Source organism: Bufo gargarizans, chromosome 2 (assembly GCF_014858855.1).
Source record: "Bufo gargarizans isolate SCDJY-AF-19 chromosome 2, ASM1485885v1, whole genome shotgun sequence".
NCBI lineage: Eukaryota > Metazoa > Chordata > Amphibia > Anura > Bufonidae > Bufo > Bufo gargarizans.
This window is the reverse complement of record NC_058081.1, coordinates 343366457-343394438: the sequence shown is the minus strand read 5'-3', so window position 1 is coordinate 343394438 and position 27982 is coordinate 343366457. Positions and strand designations below refer to the sequence as shown.

At 43.6% G+C, this 27982-nt stretch overlaps 1 protein-coding gene across 1 annotated transcript; it reads left to right on the top strand.

Moving 5' to 3' along the window:
- Positions 1 to 189: 189 nt before the first annotated feature.
- Positions 190 to 26907, top strand: DEPDC4 (DEP domain containing 4). Its single transcript, XM_044277377.1, has 9 exons — positions 190 to 310; positions 2005 to 2398; positions 4039 to 4187; positions 4289 to 4469; positions 5438 to 5664; positions 5786 to 5928; positions 6762 to 6887; positions 21015 to 21093; positions 26497 to 26907. Exons 1-9 carry the CDS (start codon positions 241 to 243, stop codon positions 26673 to 26675), a joined length of 1548 nt encoding a protein of 515 aa, XP_044133312.1. The 5' UTR covers positions 190 to 240; the 3' UTR covers positions 26676 to 26907.
- The last annotated feature ends 1075 nt before the right edge of the window (positions 26908 to 27982 follow it).

Genomic DNA, 27982 nt, shown 5'->3' with positions numbered 1-27982 from the left:
ACTATGTATGTAATAATTAGTGATACTCGTAATAAACACTAGTACACTAAAAAGTACAAAGCGTGACAGCTCGGAGGCTAGAACCAGCTTACGTTATTCTAGCCAGAATTAAAGATGGCTGCTGCGGAGCCGCTTACGTCTAGATGACGTCACCCCCTCGGCCACGCCCCACAGAGCGCTCCGCTTGGACGGTCGGCGTCATGTGATGCCAGCCGGCGGCAGGTGACCTCAGCAGGTGGGATGGCGGCAGATTTGACTCCCAGGTTTCGGAGGATCCGCAGTGTGGGAGATCTCAGAGCTCGTAGGAGAGGTAACAAAGCGCCGCCATAGATGGAGCCACATGCGTTAGATAAAAAAAGAAGACGTTTCAAAAACCAGTTTAAATTGGATTTGAATGCTTGTCATAGGGTAATGGGGTCCTGGTACTGGATGCCAGCGATCTCACAAGGCCCCTCAAGCAGCAGCAGTGCCCGGCTACAATGGCACCATCTGTAGCTGTCCAACCCCGAACTCAAAATGTGTTTACAATAAAGAGAAAGGTAGCTACTGCCCTCTTCCAAAAAGACCTGGTAGTCCTGCCCCCTTTGCACTGGCAGTATGAGGTCTGTGGTCATGTAGAACACTGCAACCGATCACCGGTCTCAGTGGGGACATGTCCTCAGAAGCATGTGACAACAGACCGGATGTCAGGCTTTTGGTTCACTGGAAGAAGCGGAGCTGGGACAGTAAGTCAGTGCCTTTTTTCCTTTTGTTTTGGGGGTTAGACAACCTCTTAAACCTTGACTTAGATATTGATGACGTCCTCAGGATAGGTCATCAATATGAGCTAAGCAGGGGTCCGACACCTGGTATATCCTTCAATCAGTTGATCAAAGGGGGTGCCAGCTTTTGGATCCCCCACTGATCTGATTATAACGGCCTATCCTGAGGATAGCTCAAGAAAATCTAAGGTGCTGGAAACCATAAGCTGAAGTCCACTGCGTAGTGTCCAGTGTAATACAGCGCAGCTCCTATTCATTTGAATGCAGTACCCTGGCACAGCCGCTGCACCTTGTGCTTCCCGTTCTGTCCACTCTATAGTTGCCGGCAGCTCATTGGTGTCTGTTATGAATCGGCACAATCTGATATTGATGACCTATCCCGAGGATCGGCCATTAATATCTAAGTAGCAAAAACCTTGTTATTTTTTTCAGTCTCACTAGGGGCTGTCACAATGCGATTGATGCATTATAGCTATCACTGTTACGGGCTGTTTATTAAAGGGATTATGTCGTCGTTAGTGTAAAAAATGAAAATCAGACATAATGTGATACTTGGGAATCTGTTTAACACTAGAACCAGCCCTGTAGAGGTACATGGGCCCAAAAATCTCACCATTCTTTGCCTTAGTTACTATTCTGGCAGCTCAGGGGGCATGTTCTGTGACTCTGGGCCTCTAACACGATGCAGCTGGTGGCAGTTGAAGGATGGAACTAAGCATGTGCGACCACCTTAGTGATGTTACTGAGGTGGACAGAAAAATAAGGTTAAAGAACAGACAGCAGGTGGCGCTATACAGATACATTTTATTGAATTGCTCAGTGGCTATAATACATTTTTAATTACATGTAATTACAAAAGTCATCAGATCCAGGTGCTGGTTTGAAAAATGTAGATTCTTTTTTTTAATTATTTATATTGTTTTTTGTAGGACAACTCTTTTAAGCTGTACCTGTGGTATATTTTGATAGGCATACAGTCATGGCAGGCCTGGGGGCCTTTTGTTATGCCCAGGGCTTCCATGGCTGCACACTGTGATTACGTTGATTGGGGCGCCCCTTCTCTGTCTGACTGCCTAGATCAGGGCTGGGCAAACCGTTGCTCTCCAGCTGTTGTAAAACTACAAATCCCATCATGCCCTGCTGATGGCTGTTGGCAGACTGGGCATACTGACTGGGATGACGGTTTATAGAATTTTGCATTGCTCTGATAATTCTTGCTTGTCTTATTATCTTGATATTGTAGGCTACAAAGGGCCCTTCCGGGCAACACACTTGTGGAACAGTATTATCCAGACACTGAAAACTCAAGTAGAAGTGAAGAACAGACGGCAACACCTGCGAACATACCCCAGCTGCTTCACAGGCTCGGATGCTGTGGACGTTGTCCTTTGCCATCTGATGCAGAATATGTATTTAAGCAGCTATGATATTTCACGTACTAAAGGGGTGCAGCTGTGCCAGGCCCTCATGGACCACAAAGTCTTCGACCCTGTTGGCTCAAAGCTTTTTAAGATTGAAGCTGAACTTGTCTTTGAGGATAGTAATAGCCATTTCTATAGGTTTTTAGAACCTAGACGAGGTCCTCCTGAATGTTCCCCAAGTGAGCAGATCTTTGGTAAAGAGAAGAGGCGCTCAAGGTTAGCATTTGTTTCTTATTTCTCTTCATATTTGCCATTAGCAGAAAAGGAGCGTGGCCTGAGATACGACCATTATGGCACGTAATGCTGGTGCAAAGTAAGCCAGTAGGTGAGCTAAAGCTGGCCAAATATATTTTACGGCTGTTGGGCGAACGATTGTTCAGCCAACAGCCATCTCTCCCTCCCAGCTTCTCCATACACACATGGCTTGGTGTAACATGTGTAGGCTGTGAGGAGAGTGGATAAAGCCGCTGCCAGACACTTCTGGTGGTGGCTTTTTTCTCAGGAGAACAAAAGGACTGGGTGAAAATATTCATTCATTTCACCTGATCCTTGGTGATGATTCAATATCACCGGTTGGGGAAGAGTCAGGAGCTCCTCCATACACGTTAGTGTGTCGGCTGAAACTGCTGTTCTCGGTGAGTTTGGCCTACAAAAGTATAATGGGGGAGATTTATCAAACTGGTGTAAAGTAGAACTGGCTTAGTTGCCCATAGCAACCAATCAGCTTCCACCTTTAACTTTCCAAAGGACCTGTAAAAAAATGAAAGGTGAGATCTAAGCCAGTTCTACTTTACACCAGTTTGATAAATCTCCCCCAATGTGCATGGCCAGCTTTAGACTAGATGGTCTAAAGATGCACTAAGTTTATCGCACAGCACCAGTCTCTATGATCTTTTAGACTGCCTGTCTAAAGGTGACCATACACATTAGTCTAAAGTTGATCAAAATGGATGATTTTAACCAAAATGATTGTTCATCAGGTGAAATTTAATAACAAACGATCATTTTAGCATTATCGTCTGAAAAGTTGGCACCGGTTTTGAAATTTCCATCCCGTAGTCAGACTAATTAACTGTTGTCAAAGAGAAGATTATTTGTGGACAAGACAATATTCTTTAGAAGAACATTCCCAGAATTTCGTCCATCATGCAGTTTCATTGAACATGTATGGCCAGCCAATATGGACTAAAATGTGAAATGAACCTTCACTAGATGTTTGTTCCTTCAATTGCTGATCCCCCAACTTCCCTCTGTGTATGGCCACCTTTAGTTTACAATGTCTGAATATTAGAATTAGTAACTCTGACCCATCCACGTATGTAACTGCAATATATTGGTCCTAGCGGTTGTCCTAAAACAGTAATGCTTAGGTCATTATGGAGACCAAGAGGAATTTACTCTTCTATCTGCTCCATTTTAGCATAGGAGTAAATGTTGTTTTCGGCAGCAATAAAGCGTCTATATTATCTTTTTAGGGTTAGGGCCACCTTATACGATCTGCTGTGCCAGTAACGGGCAACAAATGTCAACCATCAAGTCAATCGGGTCTCTTGTTTAAAGGGCCTATCGCATGGCCCAATGCAAAATGAATAGGGGAGAATGATTGTTATTATTCAGCCATATTGTCAGAAGCAGATCCTTGTTCCCATGGGGCGTTGTGCTGGCTCCAAATCATTTTAGGTGCCGTATGAAAGTTGCAATCTCCTGACATACACAGGTTTTTGCTCATTTGGCGGGTTGATCAGATACATGAACGTTCATTCCCAATGACTGGCCCTGACACCATTTTGTGGACTGCAAAGCTCAGAGCGTTCGATGCATTGTAGTCACATGCTTTTTAAATGTCACCATTGTAGGACTGGCCACGTTGTAACAATCTGTAATCCATCAGCTCTGGACACTGCAAATGAGAAGTTAAACCACCTCCTTCACTGTATCTGTGACTTTCCTAATGCACATCTAAGCCAAGACCCTAGTAAGCCGTCCAGCGCCCTCTCTCCTAAAGGTAATACGCCTGCACTGTGATGTGTAGATTTCCTCTTCACATACAAATAATCTTTAATGTAGATATTCCACTACAGAATCCCCTTGTCTCTGTTGTTCTAGATGTGGACAATGTGTGGAAACAGCAGGTGATGGTGCGGCTTCTCCAGCTAGTTCACATTCCTGTCTTGGAGGGTATCCTGGACCCCCCAGTTAAGGCAGATTACAAGAAGCATTTTGCTGATTTCATTGTTTCCAACACATTTCTGGACAGAGAAATTCTACAAACGCTAAACCTGCCCAAGTAAGTATTTTAGAATATCCAATTGTATTTGTGAAGGGTTATTCCAGGATTTTAATATTGATGGCCTAGCCGCAGGATGGGCCATCGATATCCGATTGGATGAGGTCCGACCAGTGTGCGCCATACCTGCACAGCTCCGTCCACTGTGTAGCTCCAGAGCTACTCTGAAACAGCTGGTCAATGGAGGCTTGAGCGGTGAGCTCTGATATTGATGGTCTGTCCTGGGGATAGGTCAGCAATATTAAAATCCTTCAACCCCTTAAGGACGCTGCTAATTTCCTCATTACTGCATTTCGAGAGATCTTACAATTTTGGCATAACTGGAGCGCATGTTCTTGCATTTAGTTTTCACAGCATTCACCATGAGGTCTAAATAATATGTTAGTTTTAGTCTTATAATGAATCTTATTTCACAATTACAAAATGTTTATATTTACTTTTTTTAATTTTTACTATTTTTCCACAGTAAAGCATTTTTAAAAATGTTGTTTCTATGTTGCCAAATACTGAGAGCCATAATTTTTTTTCTTTTATTTTTTTTTCTTAACCATCAACAGATTTCCCCTTTGAGGGAAGAAAATATGTTCTGCAGAGCTATTGTTTTTTGTTCCAGGAGGAGACTGACCTCGTTGGCACTTGCAAAGCGCAGTTCTCAGTGGGAAGAGCCCCCCCAGAGATCAACTGCGCATGCCGCGAAAAAGTCTCAACAGTGCAAGTGTGAGATTTTAAGGCTAGGCATCCAAACAGTGAGGATGCCTGGCCCTGTTAATAGGTGTCAAGGAGGAGGAAATGCTCCGAGGGGATAGGCCAGCCAGATTGCAGCAATAGAGGGTTCATTTAATTTACCATAAGCAACCCTACCGGGCAATGTACTTGGTTTTATAGATCATGGTGACAGATGCTCTTTCAAGGTGCTATCCTGACTACAGAACAGGAAGGGTATTTAGCATTGTGGTTTTTATTTTCAGGTTGGATGGCTGGCTGGCTGCTGCAGTTGAGTGTCTGGAGTATTTTCCTGATGAACAGATTGTGATGCTGAGCCAGCAGTTATCGCAGACTCATGGAAATGGTGAAAATCTGGACTTGTGCAAGAAGATGCTTTTTGACGTTATTACTAAATATTACTCCCAGGAAAGAGATCCATTTTTGGATTGTAGGATGGTTCATATTCTTTTGGGAATTGTTGAACTTCTAGGTGAGAACCACAGATCTTTTGTTTTTGTTTTAATTACCTGCCATTTTATCTATTGCAACTGCCATCAGTTTTTTATTTTTTTATTTAATATTTTCTAATGAAGTGGGGGTTTTTGTTCCAGAAAATGAAAAGCAAAGCCAAGCTCTGGAAGCTGTCCAGCTTTTTCTAAGATTGCTCTTGCCACAAGCAAGAGAGGAGTTCCGTCGCTTAATCACTTTCATGGCAGCAGCCTCTCAAACTGATGCCTACCGTCTCCAGAAGCAGGTATGGAGAACATTGTGGCCTCGATAGCTACTGTCAATGATATATGTAGATACCCTCAGCCTTTTGCTATGTTTTGGCTCCTAGGAGAACCGTAAAGATAGAGGTTGTCTTCCAGGTACACCCTAAAAAAATAAAGAAAATAGTTTGCTAGAATACAGGACACATTGTGAACCACTCATAGCACTGTGTATCTAATACAGCATATTTCATTTTCCAGAAAATGATTACCGAGTAAGCCTATGTAGAGAAGTAAGAGAAAAGTCATCTCCTTACCAGGTTACTGGTCTGCTCATGACTACCGTCGCTAAGAGCCTGAACAGATAGCCATGGTGAAGGAGAGCATAGATCTCCATTATGGCATGGACTAGCCATAAACATTACATAAATGTAGGCCCAACCGTGTAATGTGTATGTGGTGTCTTGATTCTTCCCTGACGGCAGGGAAGGGAGAGTTTAGGCATGTTAGATTTCTACAAGCTCAAACCTTTTTCTCAAGGTAGATGAGATGCTGCCAGACACCTCTGGTAGGGACTTACTCCCCAATTTCTTATTCTTCTCTCCCTTTATTTCTTATTTATTTTTGATAGAGCTTTCTTATTCTGCAGCACTGTACTGTAACCCACAATATCTAATTTCCAAGTTAACTATATGTTTGTTTTTGGAGTGAGGAAACTGGAATACCCCAAGATAACCAATGCAAGCAGGGATAACGTACAAACTGTAATCAGTTGTTGCTCTTGGTAGAATTTGAATCCACGACCCCAGCACTGCAGATGTACAGCCGTTTATAAAGAATGGTTGTGACCATAATGATACTTATGTTTTTCTTCCAGTTTGATAACAAACCGATGGTGGTGAAAACATTCACAAAAGTCATTGTTCACAACCCCACAGTATCAAGAGGACAAAGTGAACAATTTACTGCATTTCTATTGGATTATTCAAGTGACCTCTTCAAGGTAAATCTGATTTATTTTTTTATTTTTTCTTGAGTTCAGAGTTGTGTCTTTTAAGACCTTCAGGACCTTGGACGAGTGCTCATCCTAACTTGCAGGTACTTCAGGCACTAGGACGAGCATTCTCGTTCTGCAGTTAAACTGTCACCGTGAGTAAACACACAGTGTCAGGATAGTGACAATAGCTGTTACAGACAGCCGGTTGGTCACAACACCTATGACAGAGACAGTCACAGCTGTCCTCGTCTGATGATCGCTGTGATTGGTCAGTCTGGATTGACTTCCCAATCGCAGCTAAAGGCGCCTATTTCAACTCCGATCTCCTCCGTTTTGTCATTACTGTGACAGTGCTGAGGAGATCGAGAGTGTGTGCTATAAATCCTCAGCAGTACACTCCTAATTCCTGAGGAGATTGCAGCCTGACATCCCCCACTAGCCCCCCACTAGCAGGAGCTGTCTCCAGTGCTGAGCACATCGGAGCTGCTTGTAATTCTCCATCTCCAGTGCTGAGGAGATCGGAGCTGTGGATAAGCCTGAACTTCCCCCTCAGCTGCGGAGTTACCCCTTCAGTCCCCCTCACACATCTATAGTCCTTCATTAGAGCTCCCTAATGTTTGGGGAGCTGTGTGACCAGTGAGCTGTGCCTGCCCTTCCCCCTTAGCTGCAGTTACCCCATCAGCTGCACTTAGTCCCCCTCAGACACACATCCCTAGCGCTGTGTGACCTGTGACTAAAAGGCAGGAAGCTGTAAGTGTATTACACTGGTAATATAATTACAGCCAATGCATTACAATACAGAAGTATTGTAATGCATTGTAAAGGGGATCAGACCCCCCAAAGTTGAAGTCCCAGAGTCGGACAAAAAATTAAGTTTTCCCAAAAAAGTAAACGTAGAAAATAAAAAAGTATACATATTAGATATCGCCGCATCCGTATCGACCGGCTCTATAAAAATACCACATGACCTAAACTCAGGTGAACACCGTAAAAACAATAAACTAAAAACTGTGTCAAAAAAGCCTTTTTTTTTTTTGTCACCTTACATCACAAAAAGTGTAATAGCAAGCCATCAAAAAAGTAATATGCACCCCAAAATAGTGCCATTCAAACCATCATCTCATCCCATAAAAAAATGAGATCCTACCTAAGACAATCGCCCCAAATTTTTTAAAAAAACTATGGCTCTCACACTATGGAGACACTAAAACATTCTTTTTTTTTTTTTTTTTTTTTAAAGCTGTTATTATGTAAAACTTAAAGGGGTTGTCCAAGTTATATTTATTGATGACCTATCCTCAGGATAGGTCATCAATATCAGATCGGAGGGGGTCCGACACCCAGCACCCCCTCCGATCAGCTATTTGAAGAGAAGGTGTGCGCGGTGTCAGCGCTGCCTCCTCTTCACTTGTTTACCTTCTAGCCGTTGCATCTGCAGTGGTGAGCAGGTGTAATTACACCTAACCGTCCCATTCATTTCAATAGGAAGGCTTGGGTGTAATTACACCTGCTCACCACTGCAGATGCAACGGCTAGAAGGTAAACGATGAAGAGGAGGCAGCGCTGACACCGTGCACGCCTTCTCTTCAAACAGCTGATCGGAGGGGGTTGCTGGGTGTCGGACCCCCTTCCGATCTGATATTGATGACCTATCCTGAGGATAGGTCATCAATAAATATAACTTGGACAACCCCTTTAAGTAAATAATAAAAAAAAGTATACATATTAGGTATCGCCGCATCCGTAAGAACCTGCTGTATAAAAATATCACATGACCTAACCCCTCAGGTGAATACAATAAAAACATTAAATGAAATACCATTAGAGGAGGAATACAGGGCACCAGCGTGTATCGATACTCGCTACGCTCCACTTGTAGAAGAAGCAAAGGCATCTATAGCCGTGGTGTAGTTGAAGTGCAACAGTCCAAGATGTGTATTCATTCCCCACGGCAGTGGATCAGTTGTGGAAGGGGCAATGTTGCAACTATCCCACCAATGAAAGGTGACAATGCTTATGGCAAGCACTGCACTCAGTGGTAGTGTAATACTCCACCATGAAGGGTGACAATGCAGTAATGCATCTAGCAGGAACTGAATCCAAGTAGAGAGAATACGCCTCTTACAGAAAGGGCAAGGCATAAGGAGTGTCCCGTATCAATACCCCACCTCTGTAAGGGGATAAAACATACAGTAAACACTGAACCAGGGATAATGCCATAGCACCACCCACGGAAGAAGGCTAATGCCTACTGCCGGCACTGAAACAGTTGCGGTTAGACCCCAATAGAGGGAGGTAATATCCAAGGGAGTACTGCATCCAGTAGTAGTGCAAATACTCTGCCTAAGGAAGGGGGTAATGCATACGACAAGTACTGTTGTCTACCTCGGACGCCATCTTGGAAGATCGCACCGGATCACGGCAGAGACCGAAACACTGATTCTCCCCCCCTCCCCACGGAGGGGGGTGCATCTGCGAGTGACCCTAGGGAGAAAGGGTGGGGGTGTGGAGGAGACCAAGGAGGAAATATATCATGCTCTGGCTTGCTGTGTACAGTCTCACCTCTCAGAATCTTGCCCATGGCAGACACAGGCTCGCTGGTGGGAGTTATCATCCAACCTACCCAGGGGTGGAATGGGAACTTCGAATCTAGAGGTTCACTCACCGGATTGCGCAGGCGGTGCTTTATCAACCAAACAACCCCGGAGGGTGATTGGGAAGGTCCAGAGGTCCACCATTGGATTGCGCAGGCAGCATTTAATCAACCAAACGACCCCGGAGGGTGATTAGGAAGGTCCGGATGCACACAAGTGGATTGCGCTGGTGGTGCTTATCAGCCAAACGACCCCGGAGGGTGGTTGGGTAGGTCCGGATGTACACAATTGGATTGCGCAGGCAGTGCTTGGCAACCAAACGGCCCCAGAGGGTGAATGGAAAGATAGAGAGATTTACCATTGGATTGCACAGGCATCACTTTATTACCAAACCGACCCCAGAGGGTGAATGGAAAACTGAAGGGTCCTCCTTTGACCGTGATAGGACCCTGGCCAGTCTGACACAGACAGGGGTGTCCTGCATTGATGAGGACTGAGGGGGGGGGACCCAAATGTACTTTATTTTTTAATTTAAAGCTGGGATGCCCACCTCAATTGCAAGAGGCTTGCGCACACATGTTGAAAAAAATGGCGTGGGCGGAGTGAAGGCAGAGCCTAATTTCGGCGCCCCGGACCCAGTACCGGCGCTAGCCTCATGGAGCGGCACGCTCCTAGGCGCCCTCATCCAGGGGTGGATTATCGCAGGGAAGCGGAGAAAGGGGAGAACAGAGTTAGTCTGTAAGTACTCCATCTATGCATTCGGATAAAGCGGTGTGCACAGCCACCTGCTGTGTTTAGCAGCGCCAGCGGCGGACATGGCCATTAACCCCCTATGTGCCTGTGTACCTTCGGCACAGAGGGGTAGGGAAAAGGCTGTTAAAACTGAGATAGTGAAACTGGCTTGGTACATAAAGCCTGTGTCTGGCCAAGGAGTGATAAGGGAGAGAGCTGGCAATGAAGCCCATCTGCTTTGTCAAATAGGAAGGATAGGGGATGGGGGGGGGAAGGGGGTTAACATACTAGCCTAGTCCCGTGTACTCACCTAATCTTCTTCCTCTTCACTTCACCCTCCCTAAGTGGGCCCATAAGGTACCTTTTCCAGCAGGGTCACCTCCTCAGCAGCTGGCACTGGAGTGGCAGGAGACTGGTATGACGGGAGGGTCTTCTCTTTGGCGGACCTAGGTGACCCCTTGGCTGGCGGGATGCAGGGGAGCGAGGCTGCCCTGGTCCACCTTGTCTTCTGTGGGGGAGGCAGCAGTGCGGATGACCGGCACTGGCGCAACTAGACCCCGGGAGAACAGGGAGGTGAGGCGACCACTGTTGTCCCATCTGAAAAAGAAGGAAGAAAATCAAAAAATCTTCAGGAGATCCCTGCAGAGCAGGGAGGTCTTGCCTCCTATTGACATTAGAAAAAAACTGAAGCTCTCTCTCCAGGCTGGAGGGGGTATAGCTGCCAGGGGAGGAGTTAACGGCTTTATCTAGTGTCAATGCCTCCTAGAGGACATAGCTATACCACGGTCTCTGTGTCCCCCAATGAATATGTGCGATAAAGTGGGTTTTGGAAATTTTCTGAAAATTTTCAAGATTTGCTTCTAAGCATTTTAATGTCCCAAATAAAGAAATTGTTATTTACAAAATGATCCAAACATGAAGTAGACATATGGGAAATGCAAAGTAATACATATTTTAGGAGGTATCACTATCTGTTTTAAAAGCAGAGAAATAGAAATTTTAAGAAATTGCACATTTTTTATTTTTTTTCTAAATAAAAATGAAATATTTTGACTCAAATTTACCACTGTCATGAAGTACAATATGTGACGAGAAAACGGTCTCAGAATGGTTCGGATAAGTAAAAGCATTTTTAAGTTATTACCACATAAAGTGACTATGTCAGATTTGCAAAAAATGGCCTGGTCCGTAAGGTAAAAAAATGGCAGGGTCCTTGAGGGGTTAAGCCCCTTTTAGATAAATGTTTACAAACCCATCCGTGCTCCTGCTACAGATGAGATTTAAAAAGGATCGCCCCATGGATGGAGTCTGTATGTGGCACGTTTTTAATTTTATTGAATAAGTTTTGCTAGAAAAATAGAAGCTGCTTAGATTTTTTGCCTGTGTGAACCAATGGTTTGTGCAGAAAATCACCAATGTGAACCCATTCAAATGTTCAGTCCTTGTGCTATCCATTCTAAATTCGGACCGCACCCAGACTGAACAGTCGCATGTGAACACGGCATTACACTTTATTTCAGGGCTCTCCTACTAAAGCACCAACAGTCTTTACCTCTCAAAAGCATATGTATGTAACAGTACGTCCTGATTGCATGTCAGTTATGTCCGAAATAACACCCCACACTGTGACATAAGAAAGTCGGGGACAGAGGAGACGCTGGAGAAGCCGGCAAGAGACCTATCAGACTGGCTCCATACTAGCCATCACTCCTGACTGGTTAGTCTGTAAAGAGCATACTTTGCTTAAAAATGTAGGCTTAGAGGGGTTGTTCCACGACAAAAATATTCTGCAGTTTTCAAACGAGCACCTGAATCTGAATACTTTTTTCGTAATTGCATGTAATTAAAAATTTTGCATAGCCTCTGAGTTAATTATAGAACCAAACAGTTGATAGAAAAAGTATGTGAACCCTTTGGAATGATATGGATTTCTGCACAAATTGGTCATAAAATATGATCTGATATTCATCTAAGTACAACAATAGACAATCACAGTCTGCTTAAACTAATAACACACAAAGAATTAAATGTTACCATGTTTTTATTGAACACACCATGTAAACATTCACAGTGCAGGTGGAAAAAGTATGTGAACCCCTAGACTAATGACATCTCCAAGAGCTAATTATAGTGAGGTGTCAGCCAACTGGAGTCCAATCAATGAGATGAGATTGGAGGTGTTGGTTACAGCTGCCCTGCCCTATAAAAACACACACAAGTTTTGGGTTTGCTTTTCACAAGAAGCATTGCCTAATGTGAATGATGCCTCGCACAAAAGAGCTCTCAGAAGACCTACGATTAAGAATTGTTGACTTGCATAAAGCTGGAAATGGTTATATAAGTATCTCCAAAAGCCTTGCTGTTCATCAGTCTACAGTAAGACAAATTGTCTATAAGTGGAGAAAGTTTAGAACTGCTGCTACTCTCCCTAGGAGTGGCCGTCCTGTAAAGATGACTGCAAGAGCACAGCGCAGACTGCTCAAGGAGGTGAAGAAGAATCCTAGAGTGTCAGCTAAAGACTTACAAAAGTCTCTGGCATATGCTAACATCCCTGTTAGCGAATCTACGATACGTAAAACACTAAACAAGAATGGATTTCATGGGAGGATACCACAGAGGAAGCCACTGCTGTCCAAAAAAAACATTGCTGCACGTGTACAGTTTGCACAAGAGCACCTGGATGTTCCACAGCAGTACTGGCAAAATATTCTGTGGACAGATGAAACCAAAGTTGAGTTGTTTGGAAGAAACACACAACACTATGTGTGGAGAAAAAGAGGCACAGCACATCAACATCAAAACCTCATCCCAACTGTGAAGTATGGTGGTGGGGGCATCATGGTTTGGGGCTGCTTTGCTGCGTCAGGGCCTGGACGGATTGCTATCATCGAAGGAAAAATGAATTCCCAAGTTTATCAAGACATTTTGCAGGAGAACTTAAGGCCATCTGTCCAGCAGCTGAAGCTCAACAGAAGATGGGTGTTGCAACAGGACAACGACCCAAAGCATAGAAGTAAATCAACAACAGAATGGCTTAAACAGAAGAAAATACGCTTTCTGGAGTGGCCAAGTCAGAGTTCTGACCTTAACCTGATTGAGATGCTGTGGCATGACCTCAAGAAAGCGATTCGCACCAGACAGTCCAAGAATATTGCTGAACTGAAACAGTTCTGTAAAGAGGAATGGTCAAGAATTACTCCTGACCGTTGTGCACGTCTGATCTGCAACTACAGGAAACGTTTGGTTGAAGTTATTGCTGTTATTAAATCGGTTCAACCAGTTATTAAATCCAAGGGTTCACATACTTTTTCTACCTGCACTGGGAATGTTTACATGGTGTGTGCAATAAAACATGGTAACATTTAATTCTTTGTGTGTTATTAGTTTAAGCAGACTGTGATTGTCTATTGTTGTGACTTAGATGATGATCAGATCACATTTTATGACCAATTTGTGCAAAAATCCATATCATTCCAAAGGGTTCACATACTTTTTCTTGCAACTGTAACCATAGATTTAGTAAAAAAAAATGGTGGTACTACCTGGTTGGGATTAAATCGTGTTGTACTCCTGGATAAGTGGGGCTGTATACAAACAATTTGGTGGTGCTCTGTAGAGATGAGTGAAGCAACTTCAGATGCCACATCCCAAGTCGCTTCAATAAAAAATTGGTTATAATACTGTATGGAGATTCGTCTCCATACGGTATTAGAATGTATGGGCTCCGATGAGCCAAAGTCAGTTATTCACAAAGTTGTCTTTGTTGAATAACTTTGGTAATAGATTCTTTTTTTACAGTGAAAAGTTTAAAGTGGTTTTTCACTGTAATAATCAATTACCGAAGTTATTCAACGAAGTCTCGTGCGACTTTGTGAATAACTTGCTTTGGCTCATTGGAGCCCATACATTGTAATACTGTATGGAGACGAATCTCCATACAGTATTATAACACATTTTTTAGCGAAGCGGCTTTGGATGCAGCATCCGAAGCTAGCTTCGCTCATCTCTAGTGCTCAGCATAAAGGCATATAGTCTGTGTCTCCAAGGATGGAGGAATCGACTGCAGCACTCACCACTGTAAAAACTTCCACTTCTTTATTGATCTATTAAAATCAGACACATGGCGATGTAAGAGATGGGGTACAATCAATAACAGTTTCTCAACTACACGCTTCTACAGGCCAATAAACTCAGGATTCTTAAACTACACCCTCCTCTCTGATGTCAATCATTAATTAAAGCAACACAAGTGTGAAAATGTATCGCTATAGAAAAACACTTAGATCGTTTTTGGCATTTAACCCCCATGCTCCCTAGAGCATTGGAATAAATAATCCAACCAGATTCGGCTTCTCTTTGAATCAGCAACTTATGGCAATCACCTCCTCGACGCCAAGTCTGAACACTCTCTATCCCTGCAAACCGTAATACTGCAGGGTTACTCCCATGTGCTCAATCAGGAGGGGTGAACCTTTCCGTGTCCTGTGTAAATTCAAATGCTCCCTTATGCGCTTAAACACCTAATTGTAAAAGCAACCACGTGGGCAGTTTATTATGTATACAACAAACTGGGGCCACAATTACTAAACGGTCACAACTTATGCCGTACACCTCCAATGTTTAAGTTGTTTGTACATAAATAAGGCTACTTTCACATTAGCGTTTTTTGCGGATCCGTCATGGATCTGAAAAAAAAAGCTTCCGTTACCATAATATAACCGTATGCATCTGTTATGAACGGGTCTGGTTGGATTATGTCTTCTATAGCCATGAAGGATCCGTCATGAACACCATTCAAAGTCAATGGGGGACGGATCCATTTTCTATTGTGTCAGAGAAAACTGATCCGTCCCCATTGACTTACATTGTGTGTCAGGACAGGTTCTGTTTTGCTCTGCACTTGCAGTGTTTTTCTGTCCTCCATGGGAGAGCAACCAAACGGAACAGAATGCATTTTGGTGCAATCTGTTTAATTCAGTTCAGTTTTGTCCCCATTGACAATGAATGGGGACAAAACTGAAGTATTTTCTTTCGCTATTGAGAGCCTATGTCAGATCTCAATAGCTGAATTGAAAACGCTAATGTGAAAGTAGCCTTAAAAGGGCAGAACAATTTCCGCAGCTATAATTTCTTTTAGTAATTGTAGATGAAAGCAAATCTTTTTTTTACTTTCCTCATGGCTGCCCCTCACTAAGGTGTCTCTTAAAGGGAAACTGTCACCTCCAAAAACCATCCCAAGCGCCAGCAGTACCTGACAGTAGCCAGCAGCGTGTTTCCGACGATAATTTTCTTCCTGAAGGCCAATGCGACTAAAGCTCAGAAAATGTTCTTTTATTCCCTGCCAGCGCGCTTCTGTGGTCATGCTTGAAGTCAAGGGGGCAGCGGCCTCCTTGCTTCAAGATAACCACGCCCCCTTCGTTGTGACTGACAGCGCTTATGCAGAGAGTTCGGTAAAGCCAGCCGAACTACCAATCCACCGCATGTAAAGAGCTGACAGTGGGAGCGAACTCCCTCTGTCTCCCATCGGCACCCCGCAAATACGATTGTGGTGTGCCGATGTGTGTGTGTGTGTGTGTGAACGCTGGCTTGGGTCTCATGTAGGCCCCAGACCAGCCTCGAGTAATTTCCAGCAGGCTGCGTCTTACAGAATTGCTCATTTATTCTTAGTTGCCACCCAAAAAAAGTTAACAAGCGATCAAAAAGCATAATTTACTCCAAAATGATACCAATGAAAAATACAAGTCGTTCTGCAAAATCAAGCCCTTACACAACTCCATAAAAAGAAAAAAGTTATGGGTCTTGGGAAGCGGCAATGCATAAACAAACATTTTTTTTTTCCTTTAAAAAAAAAAAAAGGGGGGGGGGGTTTATTGCAAAAAAAAAAAAAAAAAAAGTAAAACGTTAAAAAAAAATAAAAAATTATTTGGCCTGTCATTGGCTCCCAGAATTTTCACGAAGGTAGTGGCAGAGATAACCAGTCATCTCCATCTTCAGGGCATTCTTATTGTCCCGTACTTAGATGAATTTGTAATAGCAGCAGAATCAGAAAATCGGCCTCTAGTACATCTAAACCTTGTTCAAAAGACCTTCACAGACCTGGGATGGATCATAAATATCAGAAAATCCAACCTCGTTCCGGCTCAGCAAAGAGTCTTTTTAGGTGTTCTTCTCGACTCTCGTTTACTAGTGTCCTTCCTCCCAGAAGAGAAGCAGTTGTCCCTTCAACTGAAGGTAAATCAGTTTTGCAGTCTAAGATCTTCTACTATCAGAAACGTCATGACAATCCTGGGAATTCTGACATCTTCAATCCCTGCTGTCAGATGGGCACAAAGCCACGCCAGAATTCTGCAGGCCTTTCTTCTGGCATCTTCAGATGGCAACAGAAACTCGCTGGACAAGAAGATTTCCATTCCAGCATATGTAAAACGCTCCCTGGCTTGGTGGAAAATAAAAATAAATCTGCAGAGAGGTGTCTTCTAGCGTCAAGAGAATCTTCTAGTGGTGGCTACAGATGCCAGCTGGGGAGGCCATACAGGGGACCTTATGGTTCAGGGAGTCTGGGACGATTCCATGTTAAGTGCGTCATCAAACCTAAGAGAGCTCAGAGCCGTTTACAAAGTTTTTCTAGCCCTACGCTCATAAACCTCTCGATCATATCAAAGTTCTGTCAGACAATACGACCACAGTTGCTTACTTAAACAGACAAGGAGGTACCCGAAGCAGATCTCTGGCAGCAACATCGAGAGATTTTTTATTTTTTTTTGCAGAGAAACACCTATCCTTCCTAACGGCTGTGCATCTAAAAGGAAGCAGCAATATGATGGCCGACTTCCTCAGCCGTCAAACTCTGAAAGAGGGAGAATGAACTCTACATATCAACATTTTTCTTCAGATTACCAAGAAGTGGGGTGTTCCTGTTCTGGATTTATTCGGAGATCGGATAACAGAAGAGTAAAGAGGTTTTGTTCCCTGTCCCCCCTGGACGGTCCAGAGATAGTGTCCACTATCTTGCCCTTGGCCAAAGGGTCTGTTATATGCATTCCACCCCATTCAGCCTCATTCCGAAAACCCTGATGAAGAAGGCGCACAGGTCATCATGATTGCTCCCTGTTGGCCCAGGACCTGGTTTCCCCTCTTACTCAGACTATCGCAAGGAATACCTTTTGACTCTTCCAGTGTTTCCAGCCCCTCTTCAACAAGGGGCCAGTACACCATCCGGGGGTCTCTCGGTTAAATTTGACGGCATGGAGATTGAACCCAAAAAAAATCTGAAGAAGAAAGGTCTCTGACCCTGTAATCTCCACCTTGCTAAAGAGTAGAAAGATCATAACCTCCAAGATCTTTCTCAGAACGTGGAAGGATTCCCCCAGATTACACTCTACCATCCTACCTTGGGACTTGAACTTAGACCTTACAGTACTGGACTCCCCGTTTTGAGCCTATTGAAGACATTTCTCTTCAACTAGTGACCTTAAAGACCACCTTCCTTCTGGCCATAACAATGGCAAGAAGAGTGGGTGAAATACAGGCCTTCTCTTGCTGTCTTCCTTATCTCAGGATCCTAGACGACAGGGTAATTTTAAGGCATTGTCCATCCTTTCCCCCGAAGGTGGTATCCAGCTTTCACTGTAATCAGGAGATTGTCTTACCATCGTTCTGCCATCACCTTCGACAGATCTAGAAAAGCGCTTTCATAACCTGGATGTGAGACGTTGTGTGCTTGCCTACTTAAAGATCTGGGGAGAGGATAGAAAATCGGACCACCTCCTCCTTCAGTTTCAGGGGCCTAACAAAGGTCAGGCAGCCAGTAAAGCCACCATTGCAAGATTGATAAAGCAGACAATTTCTCTTTGTTATACTCAGAAGAACCTAGATCCTCCGAAGGGGCTCAAGGCCCATTAAACACTGGCTGTATCGACCTCTTGGGCAAAAAATGCGGCCATCTCTAAACAAATCTGTAGCAGCTGTGTAGGTGACTCCAATGACCTTTTCAACTATTATAAATTAAATGTCATGCATAATCTGGAATTATCTTTTGGCCGCAGAATTCTTTCTGCCGTGATCCCACCGTAAGTTAAACGCCTCCGTTATTCCTTTTGTCAGTGCTGTTGGGGAGGCGCTGGGGAAAAGGGTTAATTACTCTTACCGGTAATTGGATTTTCCAATAGCCTCCCCACTGGGGGTTTTCCCTCCCTTAATTATGTTTTTTTCCTTTAATTTCTAATGTCATGTTCAATCTTGTATTCCAGTTGGATTAATATAATTTTGTTCTTGCATTACTACCATGTACTTTGTTATTTACTGATTAGGTAAGGGGAGGAGGCCCTTTTAAAATTTGATTCCATGTTTCCTGTCCTGGGGGCGAGGAGCACCCTCCTGTCCGTTGGGGAGGCTATTGGAAAATCCAATTACCGGTAAGAGTAATTAACCCTTTTCCCATCTCCCTCCCAGAAAGAGTTAATAAAAGTTAATCAGAAAGTTGTGTACCCCAAAATGGCGCCATTAAAAACTACAAGCCCTCATACAGCTATATAGACGGAAAAACAAAAAAGTTATAGCTCTTTGAATGCGACAATGAAAAAAGGAAATACAGTGTTATACAGTATGCTAGTCACTACACATGGGATGGTTGGTTCCCTTCTCCTGGCCATTACCTAGGACCCTCTTCTCCCCCAGGGGTTGGCTGTTTTTTTTCTGGCATAGGGTGTTTCTCTTTTCCCACCTGCCTTGCAGTGGAAGGAGGCTTACTCCCTTCCCATGGTGAGTCGTTGCTAGTCTTTCTCTAAACCAGGCATGTCCAAACTGCGGCCCTCCAGCTGTTGCAAAACTACAACTCCCAGCATGCCTGGATAGCTTACAGCTATTAGGGCATGCTGGGAGTTGTAGTTTTGCAACAGCTGGAGGGCCGCATATTGGACATGCCTGCTCTAAACCGTTCAGCCTCCAGTGCTTCCTTGTTTCCTCTCTACCCTGGCCTTCACATGGTGTTTGCCACGGACAGGTCATGTTTTTGGTCTGAGACAATTTAGATTTTTTTTTTCTTGCCGGGTCCTCTTACTGGTCGGGTTCCTTTGCTTCCAGGCCTTATGGAATCGCCTTCCTTTTGCCGAGAGGTGGTCCACAGGGTCTTCCTTTAGCTTGTCTCCAGGAAGTTTGTTCCTTGGTTGAGGACTGCTCCTGTCCTTTTTCCTAGGCATTTTCTCTCTTGCCAGGTTCCCTTATAGTCTAATTTTTCTTGTTGGGTCTGTCCTCTTATAGATCCTCCTCCTGGAGCATCCTTCTATATGCAGAGAGGTTGTGCTGCTCTCCTGTTTCTTCAGGGGGAGCCCTGGTTTTTTCAGATCCTTCCTCGGGCTCTCTAGTGCGCACTTGTTCAACTCTTGGTTCTTGCGCAGAAAATCTTGCCATGCTTCCTATACTCTAGCTTCTTATTTTTCCCACCTTGGGTGGAGCTGGTTGTTTCCCTTTGTTCCTTTCTTGCATATGGCCTTTTTTTCCCCAGGCACTTGTCCTTGGGATCCTGGCGGTCTCCCATAATTTTCCTGGTCCTGGAGCCTCTCGGCTCACTTCCTTAGTTTTTCTATCTACCATTTCATGCTATGGCCTCTCCTGGTCCTTCTGCACCTGTGCGCCCAACTTTTTGCATGAGATTTCCTTCCCACCCTTGGGGACTGCTTTGGGACATCCCATGGTGCTGTGTCCCCCAATGACATTAAGGAGAAAATTAGATTTTTGTACTTACTATGTAAAATCCCTTTCTCGTTCAATTTCTCTTTCTGTCACCAGGCTGCTGTTCTTCTTTCCTTCACCGGTCCAGGACATGTTGGTTATTTGCTTTTGTTTCTCTCTCCTACTGCTATTGGTAGAAACTGATTAGCCTAGTGGAGAGGGTACAGCCCGTCTGGGCAGAGCCAACCTTTTTAATATCTAGTGTCGCCTCCTAGTGGTAGCTGGGCGTATACCCATGGTGCTGTGTCCCAAAATGAATTGAACGAGAAAAGGATTTTACGGTAAGTACAAAAATCCAATTATTATTACACTCCAGAAATACATCCAGGCCCCTCTTGAACTCTTTTTGTGAACTCGCCATCCCACCTTCTCAGGCAGAGAGTTCCATAGTCTCACTGCTCTTACAGTAAAGAATCCTCTTCTATGTTTGTGTACAAATCTTTCCTCCAGACGCAGAGGATATCCCCTCGTCACAGTCCTGGGTATAATAGATGATGGGAGAGATCTCTGTACTGACCCCTGATATATTTATACATAGTTATTAGATCTCCCCTCAGTTGTCTTTTTTTCTAAACTAAATAACCCTAATGTTGATAATCTTTCAGGATACTGTAGTTGCCCCATTCCAGTTATTACTTTAGTTGCCCTCCTCTGTACTATTTTCAGCTCTGCTATGTCTGCCTTGTTCACAGGAGCCCAGAACTGTACACAGTACTCCATGTGTGTCAATAAAATGTATCTGTATAGCACAACTTGCTGTTTTTTTTTTTTCTCTTATTTCTTTGACATGGTCACTGAGATGGCCGCACATGCTCAGTTTCATCCTTCAGCTGCCTCCTGAGCTATGATAGGGAGAGCGGAGGCACGCCCCTTGAGCTGTCAGCTTGATATAAATCTAGCAGAGCAATGAATGAGATCTCTGGATCCATGTGAGGTACAGGGCTGATCATAGCTTTGTTAGAAAGAGATTGTCATTTACTATATGATGTCTGATTTTCATTTTTTACGTTAATCATGGGCTAATTCTTATAAGCAGATTTTTTATGACAATGAAATTGTGTGTTTTGTTATTTTGCAGACACCCATGGAGCTACTTGATCTTGTTAGTACAAAGTTAAGGAGCTTGCAGAGTGGAGGAGACCCAGATGACTTTTCAGGTATTTAAGCATTTGCTACTTGCAAAACATTTAAGGGATGAAGTTAAAGTATTCCTATCTTGGACATATCGCTAGGATATGCCCCCAACATCTGATAGGTGCAGGTCTCACCTCTGGGACACACACCTATACTTAGAATGGAGCCTGCAAAGTGCTGGAGGGCACAACTGCCCTCCATTCATTTTTATACTGCTGGCTTGGCTATTTCTGTAAGCCCCATAGAAGTGAATTGAGTAGTGGCCACGCGTGCTTCCCATCCATTTCAATGGGACTTCCGAAAATAGCTGAGTATGCCAACATTATGGGATGATCAAAACAAAAGTTCTGCAGGATGTAGGAAGCGCACTACTTTTTTCAGTGGCACAAAGTCTGCATCAGATGACCCAGGTGATAATATTTTGCCTCTAGCTGAACCTCCCCTTAGGGATGTGTGTGATAAGAACCCTTAAGCGTAAAATAAATAAATGGAGCTGGGTTGACTTACCATCCCCCGCTGCCCCTATTACTGAAGATACCATAAAACACATGCCAATTACCCGTACAGCATAATATTAGAATGTATGCTTCTTCAATAGCTTAAAAGCTGCAAACTAATGTCTAACATTGATGGTTTTGGTGCCGGAATTGATCATATTAAATGTAAAGTGTCCGAATTTTCGGTGGCACATAATGACTTGGTGGATGCTAACAATTTACTGGAAGACGAGGTGAAATTGCTAAAATTTAAGGCCGCTGATGCTGAAGATCACTCTAGGCATAATAACATAAACGTATCCAAGCCAAAAGCAACTCCTGATAAAGTCCTAATTAATGTTCTGGTGCGTGGTTAATTTTATTTAGTTAAAGAGAAGATTATGTTTGAGGCCTGAAGACTGGGTTCTATTGTTGCAGACCAGATGCCAGTTTGTTCCATTTATTCAGTTCCTTAGGAATCATAGGGTTATACAGAAGTGGGTGTTCCCCATGGAATTGCTGGTGACCAGGAATGGTGCTACTATGATTCATACGGTGGAAGAAGGCATAATTTTTCTTAAAGGATAACTGTCACACTTAGACCCTAATTTCAATTTTCATATATGTAGTTACTAATAACATGATATTCCAGAATCAGTTACTATTAGACTGACTTACCCCATATTTAATAAGATTCAGCCCTTAGCAACCAGTCTGCATAAAACTGCAATTTCACTATTCAGTTAAGATGGCCGCCACTGCCCTCACCCTGAGGCTAATCCCGCCTGCCCTCACTAGCCAGTAACAATAGCCCCCCAAAAGTGTCAGTAACCAGAGCCCTCCCCCTAAAGGGTTAATCTCCTGCAGCACAAAGGGGTCCTCTTACCACATGTTGCTTTCATTTATACACTGAGCAGACGGCAGATCTCCCTTCCCTGGTCTGCGCTGCTTCAACTCTGCATTCTCCTGCTCTGATGAGTGAGGGAGCGTCTGCCAAGCGCAGGGACAGGGAGAAGTGCACACAGCCCAGGCACTGTCATCAGCTGCTGGGGAGGGCCTGGCTTTAATCATTTACTTACAGTCCCTGGCTGTCAGTAATCTGACCTTGCGCGCTGCCTGCTTCTGCGTCCTCCGTCCTTCAACACATAGACTGATCCGCCTAGCAACCTGATTTTAAGCACAGGTAAAAGTAGGCAGTACAGGGAACAAAACTGTGGAATTAAGGGGTAATTGAATACACAGTGAAAAGTTGAAATAGGGCCACCAAGGAGATATTAATCACCACAATCCAATACTCCCAAAAAAAAAAAAGATTAAAGTTATACTTTAAGAAGTGCAAATCTATTGGATTTGTCATGACCTTCCTCTTCATGCGTCTTTGCCAAAGCAGATTTCTGAGGAATGGCTTACTGTTGTCTCTCCGGGGGGATTGAAGATCAGTGATGGTAAGTTCGCAGTGTTCGCCAGCGAACACATGTGGGCTACCATCTTGACTCGCCCGTCCGGCGATGCACAGGTAAGCCCTTGCCTGTGACGGGAGCTGGTCTGAAATCAAATGCGGTCACCGGGAGCAGGCAGTTCCGAGAACAGCCGCCCAGGGACCTTCATTGGGCTGTTCTCGGAACTGCCTGCTCCCGGTGACCGCATTTGATTTCAGACCGGCTCGCGGCACAGGTAAGGGCTTACCTGTGCATCGCCGGACGGGCGAGTCAAGATGGCAGCCCGCATGTGTTCGCTGGCGAACACTGCGAACTGACCATCACTGTTGAAGATGTTCATCTCTTTGTATAAACTCTGACCACCAGGAAAAACTCCATTCTGGTTTGTGAAATTTCGATGTCCACTTGGTTTTACTCTCTTGGGTGTACCTACAAGGCCTATATGTGGGGCCTTCTTATTTAGTTATAAATAAGAGAAGAGATACAGGATACTTAAAAGGAAATATAATTCCTGGAGACCTTCCTTCCTTTCTTTACCTACTATTAGGCTACCTTCACATCTCCAGTGAATGTGTCCAGCAGGCTGCTCTAGCAGAGAACAACCTGGTGGGGTTTACTGGATCTGGTATTGCTCAATTCAACAGATCCCCGCTGGATTTCTACTGACTATTATGGGATCTGGCAGTGATCTGGCCACTTTTTGGCGGGTTTCAGATGGACAAATGCGACTGCATGCAGCCGTTTTTGGTCCAGCCAACTTCTGGCATTTGTGCTGGAGCAGGCAGCCGGATCTGATTGACAGAGATGTGAATGAAGCCAAAAAAAGTCCAAAATATGTTATCCATGTGCTGTATCCGCATCTGTATGTACCTTCCGAAAATTATAGAATATTCTCTATTCTTGTCTGCACTGCGGATCAGCATAGCCATTTCTATTAATGGAACAGAGAGAAAATGCGGAAAGTGTCTGTATTTTGCGGGACAAAATACGGATACAGGCGTATGCATGAGGCCTTTAGATATTCTCTTACAGGTGTTTTGAATAGGGCAGTGGTGGGCATTTCTTTTCCCCGAGGATATATTAGCAGCTACTATTGTCACAATTCCTAGGCCAAGGAAGAACACCACCATACCAGATAACTTCTGTCATATAGTTACTGAATACCGCTATAAAAGTGTATTCTAAAATCATTTGTAATCTTTTTTTTTTTTTTTACTTTGTCCCTGAAATAATTGACACTGATGAAGTTGGGTTTGTGGCACTTTATTAATCTGATCTGAGACAGTGAAGCACACCCGAACATTTTCTTTGCTCCAGGCTTTGACAGTAGCAAAGAAAAAGTGTTTGAAAGAGTACAGTGGTCCCTTCTTATGTGGAGAAGCTTTATGAAATCCACTATATTAGTGCTGTATTCTTACTCCTCAGCTACAGTTATGGCATCTGGGTTTTGTCTGATTCCTTAGAGATCAGCAATGACCGCAGTAAAGGTTGTCCCCATAAGCTGTTAGCTTGTGTTTGGAAGGGCTCACGTCGTTCGTGCGAGCGCTGTCTCTGCACGCCATCTCCCTTGTAGCATAGGTGCAAAGTAACTACATCTGCTTGTCCCATTCACGTGCTTGGGATGAGCAGTAGTAATTTCACTGCCTCACTGCTACAAGGCAGATGGCGTGCAGCTCAATTTTGAAGAGGAAGCAGCGTTTGCACAAATACCGCGACTCCTTCAAACAACTGATCGGTGGGGAGCCAGGAGTTGCTCCGGTCTGATATTGATGAGTTATCCTGCACCACCCATTTAATTTTTTTAATATATTTTATTAGGAAATATGTAATAAAATATAAAAACTGCCCCGTAGCAACAATCTGAGCGTTGCAAAGGAGAATTCACCTTTAGTGATCTGTTAAATGCTGAATGTGGCTTACTGTAAGATGCAGAGGCTGGCTTCCCTTCTGTTAGAGCTATAAATTCCCTTTCCCAGTAGGACATAAAAATATTAGCAAAACTGGGGGTGAATTTTGCCCTCATCGCCCTCAACTAACTGTAAATAAAATACATAGTTGTGTAAGTGACAAAAATCAATACATTTCAGAATGAACTTTCACTGTACCTCACTAACAGAGGAATCTTGTGACATATAACAATCTACAGGTGAAACTCGAAAAATGAGAATATCGTGCAAAGTTCATGTATTTCAGTAATGCAACTTAAAAGGTGAAACTAACATATGAGAGAGACTCATTACATGCACAGCGAGATATTTCAAGCCTTTATTTGGTATAATTTGGATGATTATGGCTTATAGCTTATGAAACCCCAAAGTCACAATCTCAGGTCCCCTTTGCTCAGGGGGTATGGATTATTAGCTGACTAGTGTGTGACACTTTGAGCCTAGAATATTGAAGCTTTTCACAAAACTCTAATTTTAAGCTGCATTACTGAAATAAACGAACTTTTGCACAATATTCAAATTTTTCGAGTTTCACCTGTAATTGTGTATAGCAAGGCTACATCCCATGTATCTAAAAACATATTAGTGACCTCAGAAAATCTCCTAAGCACCTCAGTCTTGTCCCCCCAATGTCCTTCAAATAAGATGGTGCCTATTTTTACATATTTTTGTTAAAAAAATAAATAAAAAGTATGTTTTCTGTTAGCCAACTGGTCAATGAGAAGATCCCCGAAACAACAATGGCAAATAATATATATATATAACTGGTATGATCAGAAACTTTACATTAAGATATTCCTACTCTTTTGGTTCAATATATAAAGTTTTAAGCCTTCTCTCAATAAACATTCCAACTTCTTAAACTGTACTGTGGGGTCAAACTTCAAAACACTATAGGTAGTGCATGTCGATCTAGGAGAACACCCCCCACCATATCTGCGGGTTTAATAACCAACTGACTGTTTAAAAGGGGTTCTACAGTTCTTTTAAACTGATGAACTATCCTCTGGCTGATCATCAGCCTCTGATCGATGCAGGTCTGACACCCGGGACCCCCGCTGATCAGCTGTTTGAGAAGGCAGCGGCGCTGGCAGTAGCGCCGTGGCCTTCTCGCTGTTTACTGCAGGCCCAGTGACGTTACGACTAGTATCACTGGCCTGGGCGCGGCTAGACGTCATTCAAGTGAAGAGAGCTTAGCCGCACCCAGGCAAGTGATACTAGTCGTGACGTCAGTGGGCCGGCAGTAAACAGTGAGAAGGCCGCGGTGCTTCTGTAGTGCTGCTGCCTTCTCAAACAGCTGGTCGGCAAGGGTCCCGGGTGTCAGACCCCTGCCGATCAGATGCTGATGATCTATCCAGAGAATAGATCATCAGTTTAAACAAAGTGCAGAACCCCTTTTAAAGCTTGACTTTTTCACTTTTATGAGGTGTTATCTAATATACAGGTACAGGTGCTTATGGAGTGATTGTGGTTTTATTTTTTTTCGGAACAATAGGTATACTTTAAATATAGTTTAACTGTATGGATATCCTTAAAATGTCTGTCTCCATGTTTTCATGTGACAGGCTTTACATTTTGCCAACGGTTAACCATCAAAGAATATGAAGCACAGAGGTATAATTGCACAAGAAGTGAAATACAGCGGTTAATAAAGCTGGTGGACTTGAGTTCTATTCCTGAAAAGAAAAAGAAGAAATTAATGAAAGATGTCCAGAAGTATCACCCTTCGACCTTCAGCGACTAAGTATCCTCATGTGTTCTGCTTTGATCAAATGGTCTTTTGCACTATCGGCAGGTGGGAATGTGCCCACTCCTGTGGTTAGGGTTCCTCAGACTGCATAAACGGAATGTGGATGTGACGTATTCAGAAGTGTTTGCCATGTTTCTGATATGCATCTTTCTTCTGAATTATTGCAATACATGATCAATACCTTTTCCTGTGGGCACTTCCCCAGTCATTACTATTATTTTCAGATTTCAATTTGCACCAGAACTAGATTGGAAATTGCATTGATTAGAACATATTAAGCTCTTTAGTACAGACTGACCAAATGTTTTTGAATAGCAAGAACGGTGTTCTGATTTTGGGATTTTTTTTTTTTTTGGGGGGGGTTGTATTTTTACTTTGTACTATGTGAAACTACTGATTCTTAAAGGGAACTCATCACTTTTATACAGTGTAGGAGCAGACTTTGGATCCTTGAAGATGGACCAATGCAAGGCCATAATGATCATAACGTTGATCAGCAGTCGAATAAAGAGCCTTTACTCCAATCAGTGGAAGCTGCATTGGATTACATTATGTTGGCAGAAGATCCCGTTTACATAGGGAGGTGTACTGCCAATGAGCGCGCACAGGGGCATAGCTAAAGGCTCAGTTTTGTGGTATGGGCAGGGAATCACATAGCCTTCGTGCTGCCTGAGGCAAAAATTGAAACTGCACCCCACCCCCAGCCAGAGGTGTAACTTGACCTGCATGCACTTTCTATATTACCAGTGTCGTCCTATGAGGCACAAGGGTCTTTGGGCCCAGTAGCAACTGCTGCCTCTGCACCCCCTACGCCCCTGAGCGCGCATATCTATGCCTACACAAAAGGTCTAGTCAGTGGACAAGCTTTTGCTGGTTTGTCATCTGATGGCTGCCTGTTTACATTGGGCATACAAGAACCAGTATGAACTTTCGTCTGCCTGATTATTGGCCTTTGTAGAGCATAGCTTATCAATTCACAAAAAAGAGACATCACTGAGTACTTTCACCTTATTAGTGTCAGCAGTTATTGGGCTGATGTGTTAAGGCTACAAGCTGACTGTACATTTTCAATAAGGGCTGTATATGATATTTAATATATTAAATGTGAAATACTGGAGGTTATATATTTCATTAAAGGAGTTGTATGCTTTAGAAAATATATTTTTGTTAGTTATCTTCATTGATAAGCTGATCAGAGGATCTCCCATGCTTTGGACCACCACCAGTCAGTTGTAATCTGGGGGGAAACCTGGCAATTTCCCTGCAGGGCACCCACAGTTGCCATTGTAATGCACTAACAA

What these genes read in the sequence shown, in the direction of transcription:
- DEPDC4 (XM_044277377.1), top strand. Translation starts at nt 241, where the DNA reads ATGGCGGCAGATTTGACTCCCAGGTTTCGGAGGATCCGCAGTGTGGGA. An exon ending in CAAACGCTAAACCTGCCCAA is followed by an intron (nt 4,470 to 5,437) that starts GTAAGTATTTTA and finishes TTTTATTTTCAG; the next exon opens with GTTGGATGGCTGGCTGGCTG. An exon ending in GGGAATTGTTGAACTTCTAG is followed by an intron (nt 5,665 to 5,785) that starts GTGAGAACCACA and finishes TTTTTGTTCCAG; the next exon opens with AAAATGAAAAGCAAAGCCAA.